At 43.5% G+C, this 10,738-nt stretch overlaps 1 protein-coding gene across 3 annotated transcripts; it reads right to left on the minus strand.

The window, feature by feature from the left end:
* Window positions 1–271: 271 nt before the first annotated feature.
* LOC133926235 (uncharacterized) lies at window positions 272–2,258 on the minus strand. 3 transcript variants are annotated; one of them, XM_062372056.1, is made up of 3 exons: window positions 881–2,258; window positions 688–782; window positions 272–612 (listed from the first exon to the last, which is right to left on the minus strand). In XM_062372056.1, exon 1 carries the CDS (start codon window positions 1,298–1,300, stop codon window positions 953–955), a length of 348 nt encoding a protein of 115 aa, XP_062228040.1. In that variant the 5' UTR covers window positions 1,301–2,258; the 3' UTR covers window positions 272–612; window positions 688–782; window positions 881–952. The 3 variants fall into 3 exon arrangements, with proteins under 3 accessions (XP_062228040.1, XP_062228038.1, XP_062228039.1); XM_062372054.1 differs by lacking the exon at window positions 688–782; XM_062372055.1 differs by having other exon boundaries at window positions 272–782.
* Window positions 2,259–10,738: the final 8,480 nt, after the last annotated feature.

The following is a 10,738-nucleotide window of genomic DNA, read 5'->3' on the forward strand; positions in this document are numbered from 1 at the left end:
CCATACCAGCGTTCTTGTTTTATACTCTCTCAATTTCTTTTTATATGATGTATTAGGGTTTAATTTTTTTTTAAAAAAAATATACTTCGAATAAGTATTATAAAAAATATGCTTGCTGTTCTCCCCGCGACTTATTACACACAACTTGCTCATCAAACGAGTATATTTCGAGTGCATTTTACATGATCAGATAAATTTTCAAAAACAGTTTTTGAAGAATTGAGTATACACAATATGTCAAGAAGCCATTTCTTATATGTGCAACATCGGAAGAAAACAATTATCAGAATATACATTTCTCCCCGCGTCTTATTACACACAACTTGCACATAGGAGTATAATCCAAGTGCATTTTATTTTACAAGTTCAAATAAATTTTCAAAAGCAGTCGGAAAACTCAAGAATACATTTTTTTAGACGAAAGAATAACATTATTCCGGCCTTTGCATAGCGAAATGCACACAGCCGCAAACTCAAGAATACATAATATGTCAAGTAGCCATTTCTCACCTGTGGAACATCAGAAGAAAACAGAGGGAGCACTTCTAAGGAGAAGAAGATATTCACACGCCTGTAGATCGCAAGCTACAAACAAGGGTAGACGACAGCAACCTACAACCACACACAAGCAATTAATGTTCGCCACAGTTATACAAACTTGAATTTTTTTAGAAAAAAGATACAAACTTGAATGTTCGTTTCTCTGAATAGGGCTCCGAGTCGAGACATGCCATGTTCAGTGCTCCCCCAGAGAGCAGAGATGTTCGGCACAGTTATACAAACTAGAATTTTTTTTTAAAAAAAGATACAAACTTGAATGTTCGTTTCTCTAAATATGGCTCCGAGTCGAGACATGTCATGTTCAGTGCTCAGTGCTCACCCAGAGAGGAGAGATGTATTCAACGCGGGGCGAACCATGGCTCGGCTCCGGCGTAAGAGATCCGCGCTAGCTTCAGGGGTTGAGAAAGAAGGCCCAGAATCCGGCACCCGCGGTCGCCGCCGCCATCAGATACACGACGATGCCAACGGGCGTCGGCATCAGCGGGGCGACCCGAGACGCGAACATCGCCGTGAGCAGCGTCGTCAGCGCCCACACGGCGGCCTTGGTCCTGCCCCTGTCCCCCTCCCCGCGCTCGAACCTTCGGAGGCAGCGGAAGAGCAGCAGGATGGCCGCGTAGGCGCCGCCCACGAACGCGACGGAGGCCGGGTCGCCCCGTGACCTGTAGATTGCGAGCGCCGAGTTGCACGTCAGCGCCGTGAAGCCGAGCTTGGTGAGGAAATTGTGGCGGTCGAGGTCCATCGATCGCTCCAGCGCGGTGTACAAACCCTGAGCTATCTAACGTTCTCCCAAGAACGTTGCCTCGCTATTTAAGGCGCCACGGAGAGGTCCTCTACGTTTCCCTCGAAGACTCTTCTTTGTTCCTACGTGTCTGGAAGTTACGGAAGGAGAGAAGAGAAACACAACTTTGTACGCCCTTCACATGCCTAACAATCCCAATAGTTTATTCCTCCTATCTAATACTCATCATGCTTTTTTTCATCTACATTGAATCTCAACTTAAGTCATGCGTCGGCATGTGGAATTCTCGTGTGTTCGAGCAGAGAAATGCAAAGAAAAGTCGGCCACGTCCTGAACTCCTGATACGTCACCCATGACCTCAGCCTCACGTCACCCATGGCCTCAGACGGAGGTAGCTAGCAAGCGGGGCTACGCCTACGAGGAACGTTCGGAGGAAGACGAAGCGAATTCCTGTGTCTCCTTGAGACCATGAACAGCTAGCCGCCGGGAGGTGGTAGCAGCCGCCTCCGCCTGTTGGTCTCGGTTTGATTACCACGGTTTAATCTGCAATCTTTCGCAGAAGGCGAACAAGGTTCGAGTAGCGCCAGAGTGCTGACTGAAAGCGCACCAGCAATGCATAGAGATTAGATTCGACTAGGAGAATACCGTCTCCTCGTTCATGAAAAAGAAAAGCAACAAGCAACTCAGAGGAATCCAAGAGGGAGCAAGCTTGAGTAGCGCTACACCTAGTTTAATGGACAAGGGGATCAAAAGGAGCACTATCCACAGGAAGAAAAGAGAAATGAATAATGCCTGAGCCTATGAGAAGAAGACGACGCCGATCTTTCCAAGTGCAAAGGCACAAGTCCTAGAACCGGAAGAGTCTAAACAAAGAAAAGGTCCGAGAGAACCGAAAACCATCTTACAGATCTGGCAGCAAATTCGACTTCCGATCTACCTCTTGCCAAGAGAAACACATCAAACGCCTGAAACCGAGCACCAAACTGACCTCGTGTCGCCGCTCGCCACCGGCACCGATCGCCGATGTGAAAGGAGGATCTAAAGGCGGAGCGTTTCGCGCTGGTTTAACTAGCAGCGATCATCTCTGGTCTCGCGGGCCCCTGCTACGTCTCTGTTTTACCCTTTTGTCTTTGTTGACCTTAGCGTGGTGTTTGGATGCACAGTTGGAATGGGATAGGCAAATGATGTGGGTTAGATTATCTCAGAAGATACTTAAAAATTCATCATTTAATACTATTATAGTATCCTCTAACAGTATTATAGTATTCTCTATTTTTTTCATCCCAACAGCTACTTATTTTATACCTTCTATTACTCTCCTCGTTCCTTCGGATCCCCAGATATACACTTGGTATAGTAATGCGGAACCTCCAATCGATCGGTAAATTTCCGGCTCCCAATGCTACAGTATTTCGATCCCGCTTCCCTGTAGCGCCTGAAACCGAAGCTGTTGGAGCTCAATACCGATCAGCTGGATCGATAAAAGGACACTCTGGCACGCTGCATAGAAATACGGATCGGAAATACCGATCGTGACGGAGATAGCCTTATGAGCTTTTGGGTTTGGATGAGGAAACGTGTTTGTAACCTATTTTCTTGCTTGGATGTTTTGGTTTTGGAGTTTGGAATGGAACTGTTGAAAACCAAAGTACCCTCGTGCTAGCTTGCCTACGAGAAAGAAGACTCTAGCCGGAAATACAGCCTAGAGTATCTCCAGTACAAGAGCTCAGAGTATATTTAATCGATTTTTTAAATCTCGTTCTCTGTATATTTTTATATAGAGTTATCTTAAAAAAAATCTCTCCCTATTTTTCTAGTGCTCTAATTTTGCCTATCTAAATCTCGCTCTCTATATCTTCATATAAATAGTATCTTTAAAAGATTTTCTTTCTATTTTTCTATACGCTCCAACCGACTCTCTAAATCACGCCTCCTAAATTTCACTCTGCCCTATAAATAAAAAATATTTGCAACGACTAAATTTTGTATATGTTTTAATTTAAGTTGAATTAAAAGAAGAATATCACATGAAATGATAAAAAAAATATAAATGGAGCATTACAAAAGAACACACTTTTTCACTATATAACCTAAAACTAAAAATAATTTTAGAAATTATTCTATCATATAAGAAGAATATTGGTGAAATTTTTCAGATTTTTGAAATTTATTTGAGACCCTAACGATTGTTAGAAGTTATAAAAGTAGTATTTTTTAAAGAATTTTAATTTAAATTGTACATAAGCTTTTTTGGGTGAATCCAACTAAAATAGATTGCACATGGATTATGAAACACGTAAAGATATTAGAATTTTTAGAGTAACAGAAAGACCACGGTTTTAAATAGGAAGGAGGAAATTGAAGACCATTTTGGAGCAACAGAACACGTATATCGATAGCGTGCCTCTCATGTTCCCAAAATGTGACGAGCGAAGCCGGACAGATAGCAAGCATCAAAAGTAGTGAGGCTGGTTGGAGAGCCGGTTGGAGAAGAATATCGGACCCGAGAGGAAGAGTATGGACTCCAAATAGTCTAATTTTTCCTCGACGCGTTGTTCTCTGTCTGGCTTGGCATTTGGCGATAGAGAGCCATTTGCCAAGCCAGTTTGAGTTGCTCTAACCGGCTCTCCATTTCTAAAATTGGCCAGAAGACCAAAAAGCATGACTCCATCAGAAGAGCCAAACGACAGGCTATTCCTATAGCATTGCCATCCGACTCCACTCACTAGCCAAATATGGCGTTCACCTCCCCGCTCACCAAATTTCTATAGTGACTCTTGTAGAGAGACAAGAGAAGCCAACAAGTTAGCTTTTGCTTCAAAACTCTATTTCTTCTCTCATCTTTCATAAATTCAAAAGGTGACTTTAAAGAGCTCCTAAAATCATACCCTTTTTTACACATAGAATAATAACAAAGAACATTTTAACTGGTTTATACTAAAAATCTCTTAAAAATTTTAAATGAAAATTCTCCTAATTTGACAATTTTTGTACTTCACTTGAATTTTTAGGGTATAAATTTAATTCCCAAAAATTAGGAAAAATCATGAATATTCATCTAAACAAATGTACTATTTTCTAAAATATAGCCGTTGCAAGAAAAAGTTGTTGCAAAAAATTAACCATTGTAAAAAAAACTAGCCGTTCGAAAAAACTAGCCGTTATGAATAAAGTATAGGTAAATTTGATATGTAGAGTGAGATTTAGCTAGTCTGTTAGAGTGTGTAGAAATATATAGAGGGAATCTTTTAGAGTAGATAACCAAATGGAGATATGGAGGGTGAAATTTGACAAATCCGCTGGAGATGCTCTTACTAAAAAATACATCCAACATCACTATCCATCTAGAAGCAGCGTTGTACCGTCGAGCGCGACTTGAAGTAGGCATCAAGTGTTGGACCTGGCAGTGTGTGGAGTGCAAGTTGCAGCAAGGTGATCGTGGGATCTAGCGGGCGCGGGACCCTTGATCCAAATCTGACGACACAAGTGGTGAGCTCCCAGGTAGGCTTTGACCTGCATATGGCAGTGATGGGTGGTGTGCTGCTGCCGGTGCTAGTCATAGTGGAGGGCGGTAGCACGGATCGAATCGAGTGGTGGCATGCCGCGAGTATCATTGGGGGGTGGGGGGGCGGTGACCGATGCCAGCAATGACATCTTCATGAGTTCCGATGGAGGAGTAGTTGATGCCAAGCTTCCATATCCCAGCCAAAACCTACCTCCCCCGCTGGGTTTGAATGAGTAGGATATGAGCCCCTCGTATCCTTTTTTCAAACCCATCTCATTTCTCATTCCCTCAAACCAAATGCAGGTTCAATTCAATCACACTCATCATATCCCATTCCCTCCCCTCATTTCCAAATATCCAAACTCCACCTAAGTTTTGTGAACGTGACTGAATGTAATAGTTCTTTTTTTTTTTGAAAGAATACAAAATTCCATCTAACTAATGGCACAACAATGTCGTTGGCCACCAAAACCTCAATTCCTGCCACCCTCCCAGTTAAGGTTAGTATCCAGGGAACACTTAACAATCCAAGGACCTATTCGGTAGAGCTCCACCTTATCTAAATTCTCTACGAGAAATGATTATCTAGGGAAAGGGATTCTCTAAGATAAACTCTATATAGAAAGTGATTATATAAGGGAAGTGAAGCATGGAAAGCTGGTTTTTTTAGCTTCCAGCATCTAGTTTATTTTAGGGAATCATTCTAGGAGCTAAAAACCATAAACTGCTATTTGGCAGAGCTCCCACTGATTTCACTCTGAGGGCTGGTTTGGGAGCTCTACTAAACAGGACCCAACTATGCAACAACATGTGCCACCTTAGTACAATTTCTGGGACAAAAACTAACCAAAAAACTTTGAAAATTCAAACTAATGAGACTTTCTAACTCACAGATGACTCGTCCCATTGGTGAAAGATTGAATGGTTCTCCCTCCAACACCATCTTCAACATAATAAACCAGTTATAAATTTCACTAAAATTTAAATTTTGAACTTTTATAAATCAAGCCAAATTTGAGTGAAAGTAGTTAATTGAGATAAGTAACTCAAATACACTCTAAATTTCAATTTCTAAAATCAAACCATGCATTAAAATGACTCACGTGCATTTTGGTTTTCTTGGATTTTTGTGTGAAGGTTTGAATTTGAACCAACTTTATAATTCAAACCAAAGTCCAAATCCCTCTCAAATCTATCCTCAAGTCAATTCCAAATTCTGGAATCCTCTTGGGCTAAATCTTTCTTTCAATCCACCATTCTTTATTCCACATGTTTATTTGAAGAATGGAATAGATCCATCAATTACCACCTTATTCCTCACAAGCACATGAATAATATAAACATAAGGAATGGTTAGCCCACCAAAATTGATGAGATGAATCCATAATATATAATCACATCTAGGATGGATTTATGTCTCAAACCAAACTAACTATCCATATATAAGACAACATGTGCTAAACGAAAAGCGGGAGAAAAATGAGGATGGGAGTGCTGGGCTCCTGGTTTTGATAGAAAAAAATGGCATGGGAAGACTTTTTGTACACGCTGGATAGTCCGGTGATTAAGGTCGTGTCGTCGCCAGACTATCCGGTGAGTAGAATAGGGATTTCGTGCAGAAAACATACTCTTTGGAAGAATTAGTCTGGTGAGGCATGTAGTGAACGCTGGATGATTTGGTGAGAGTATGGACAATTTCTTGCAGAGAGAATTGCTTTGGTGTATGTTCCGGTATATCCGGTGAGTTCAAAGGTGGTTTCGCGGGAAGCCAAAAGCACAAAAAATGTAAATTCATGACTTGGCTAATCGACGGTCAAGGCCAATTTGGAATTCCTCTTGCTCCTGTCGGGATAACGACATTTGCGCAGTTAATAGAACGGCAGGATAAAGACTGAGTTGGATTCAGCCGCGTGGGGAATGAAACAACATTCATGGAATGAGCAGAAAGTTTTGATCTCTAGAAGAAATCGTCCGATGAAGGCATTCGTGAGGCGTCGGATAATCTGACGAATGTAAAGACGATTTTGTGACCTGAAAAAATTAGTCCGGCGTATGTTTCGATGTATGCACCGGTATATCTGGTGAGTTCAAAGGTGGTTTGTGTAGAAAGTTTTGCTCTCTAGAAGAAATCGTCCGATGAAAGCATCCGTGTGGCACCAGATTATCCGATGAATGTAAAGATGATTTTGTGTAGAGAATTTGCTCTCTGGAAGAATTAGTCCGGTGTGTTATCTAGGGTAGCGTCGGACCATCCGGTGAGGCTAAATTAGTTCCTTGAGAGAAGATTTGCTCTCTACAAATATTAGTTCAGCGCTAGCCTCTAGTGAATAGTTTTCTCATCTAAATGACAGTAAGAGTGAGTACGGAAGGTACTCAACAAGCCCTATACTACTTTAAATGTTTGATAGATGAATAAAGGGTAATTCAAGGATAAGGCTTTACGACTCAGTTTTAAGCGCAAAGCAATTTATGCTGGGATTCGTTATATTCTCTACTGATAACTTTAAAATAGTTTAAAATAGTTTGAAACTAAGTAACATGTCATATCTGGGGTTTTTTCGATCCTAGGAGGGGCTACACCTCTCTTCGCAGTCCCTATCATCACATCTGATGTATCTCTAGTACCATACAGATTCTGGCGGATTGAGTCAGTAACCTCATCACACGAACATCTAGTACACACACTCACTCATCAAGACACACACACTAAGAGTCTAATCAGGTGTGGTCATGCCTTCACATGTCCATGACTATGGACACGCATATTCAAATAGTTTTACAATCTGCAGAGGGTGTACACTGTACCCATACGATATGCTCAGCCTCCAACCATAGCTTACGGAGGAGCGAATCATACCGAGATACTTTAAATACCTTTCATACCTGGCTTTTCTACGAGACACCCCAAGTTCCGGAGACCATGTGTTGAATGCCAACCCCCCTTTTAAGCTCTTGCCGGTTGTCAAAGTATTCAAATAGAGGGACAGATGGATACTTAGCTCCTCGTTGCTCTCGACCTCCTACTATGATGCCCAACGCGGTTGGGAGAAGAAAAACCAAGACCTACCCATTCAGGATGCATGGTTGCACTGGGGTCTAAACATGACATCGAAAGATTCGATGCTTAAATGGCCAGGACAGGTATCATCTAGAAATGAATACACAAAGGTGACTCAAGCCCCTAAGAGCATCCTCGACTAGAGTTCTACACTACCTACCCTCGCCAAAATAATTTCATCCATTTTTTACACCTCTCACATCATATCCCACACGACATCAAGGATTTCACAACCATCACGGAATTCACAACCATCAAGGATTCATGGTATATGAGTTAACATTGATAATAGTAAATTGTTACCTCCGAAGAGATATATTTTTAAAAGCGACATCTCCGAGGAGACGCATTCAATCCTAAGCACGCTAGATATCAAGACATCGTCCAACATTAATATAGATAACAACAAGTAAATTCTAGGGTGATATGTATTCTGGATGATGATATTTAAGGCATGGCAAGTGTTTGAAACGGAGTAACTACCATAAGTAGTTTGTAAAAGCACAATACATAGCACATGCTATAATAAGTCAAGTTTTAGTTGATCGTATAGATTATCTGAAAACATGGGTTCAATATGATCAAGGAAATAGGACTTGCCTTCTCTGAAGTTCTCCTCCAAGGCTTGGTTGTAATCAGGATCATCCGGACTCCTGATGCTTCCTACGCAACACTCACAAGACTCTGGTGGTTCTACAAACGCGACTACGATCAATAACAAACTACACTAGAGAAGAATCAAACAACATTAAATGGAAAGCCAACATAGTCCTAATGAATACCACAATATGATAGATAGGTAGATCTCAAATTTAGATGAATTTCGACAAAAAAAAAATCGTCAAAATCAGAGCCAGAACGAAGAAGTTATGACTCTTGAAAGATGTAATATAAAATTAATCGAGAAAATATGAAATAGTAGTGTTCATGGGTGGGACCCATGTGTACAATACTCAGGTTGGGCCGAATGGGCTCGGATTGGACCCGGACCGGGCAGCACAGTACTTAGCCCACCCAGTCGGGCTGGCTGGTTTTAACAGGCTGTTAAAGTTGGGCTGGCCCATTGGGGCATGGCCATTGATAGTTGGGCTGGCCTTAATGGGCCAACGGTCTATGGGCCAAGCTACGATTGGTTTGGCTGGCCACGTGTGTGAGGTCGATCCCAACCACGCGCGTACGTGCACGTGGGCTCACCGGTTAGGCGGAGCAGCAGCAAGCAAGGGCGGCAGAGCAACACCGAAAAACTCACCGTCGATGCGGTAGGGCTACGGCTCAGGTTGAGGTATTGGGGTCCGTGGTCTACGCGAGCACATGGAGCCATATTGGGGGTCGGTGAAGGCAAATGACCACTGCAACGGGTCTAGCCGACAATCAAAGGCGGCCATAAGGATGGAGACTCGGTCAATAGTGGAGGAGAGGAAGGAGAGGGGGATTCGACCGGCTAAGGGTTCTTAAAGGTGCAACATGTCGTGGGGAGTCTATCTAGGGGGTTCAGGGGATAATAGCATGGTCGTAGCCCTGCCAACGATGTGCAGCCGAGGCGCGACGGTGCTTGGTCATCACGGAGAGTCATGCCAGCGATGGGCTGAAGGGAAAGTAACATGCGCATAACAAGGAGAAGGGTGAGGGGAAGCTCACCGCGTGTTTGTCTAGATAGGAAGGGTGCTGCAATGGAGGCTCGACGTGCGCCAGCTTCGAGTGGTGGTCGGAGACGGGGAAGAAAGCATCACGAGCTCCAATCCGGTGGGGAAGGCGCACCAATCCAGTCGGGGATGCTGTGCACCACTCCTCTCCTTGCTCTACACAGCTCGGGCTCGGTCGATTCATGCTCGAGTTCGTCAGATTTTGGTGGCGGCTGTGGGAATTTGGGCGGCAGTGGCGAGATGGGGGAAAATGGGAAAAAGGTGGCTGGTGCTCTATTTATAGAGGGAGAGGGAGTAGTGAGGCAGTGCGGTGCTCACGTTGCGTTGTCCTTGGCGGCGATATTTCCCACGGCGTGACGGCGCCCACGCATTTTCCCGCGGCATGGCAGTTCTGAGCCAGCCATGTGCGCGTGGGTGTGTAAGTCGCAACGTCAGAAGCTTGGGCGGTGGGAGAGAGAGAGAGAGAGAGCACATGCAAGTTGCCGGCGAATTCAATGCTCCAATCGTGGTGGCTTGGCAGGGACAGTGCGACACCGTTGTGCTGGAGGAGGGAGGTGGGCGCTCTCCCTGCTCGCGTGGCACGCAGAGAAGAACAGGGCAGGCCGTTGGATGGCCGACACGTGGGCTGGCGGTGCTTGCTCGTGTGTCCGTGCGATGGCCTACACGGGAGGTCGGCAGGGCTGGTTTGGTGGGCGCACGTGGGTTGGGTTAGAGAGATCATGGCCCAGGTGCACCGGTGAGGTGCGGGGTTGGGGGAGAAAATGTGAGCCAAGCCGGTTGTGAACAGAAGAGAAAGGAAGGAGGTGGCACGAGAGGAAAAGGAAAAAGCAAAAGAGAGAATTTGGGCGCGGGGGGGGGGGGTGTAGATTGAAATGAAGTATTTAAATTTGGATTTGACTTTGGTCTTGGCATAGATTCAAATAAGCGTATTTGAATTATGAACAGAGAATAAGGCTTTGAGATTTGGAAGGTGATTTGAATCAAAAAGATTTGAGTTCAAATTGGATTTGAGCTAAATAGAATCTAAGCATAGATTTGAAATTGAGAGTCTCTCAATTTCAAATCTCCACTTAAAGAATCATAAGGGCAATAAACCAAATGCATATGAAACAGTTCAATGCATTGATTAATTTAGAATAAATTTCTCTCAATTTCAAATCTCCACTTGAATCAGAAGGGCAATAAACCAAATGCATATGAAACAGTTCAGCATGGATTAATTTAGAATAAAT

Source organism: Phragmites australis, chromosome 8 (assembly GCF_958298935.1).
Source record: "Phragmites australis chromosome 8, lpPhrAust1.1, whole genome shotgun sequence".
Lineage (NCBI taxonomy): Eukaryota > Viridiplantae > Streptophyta > Magnoliopsida > Poales > Poaceae > Phragmites > Phragmites australis.

Coding starts and splice junctions, on each gene's coding strand:
- LOC133926235 (XM_062372054.1), bottom strand. CDS start 1,300: ATGGACCTCGACCGCCACAATTTCCTCACCAAGCTCGGCTTCACGGCG.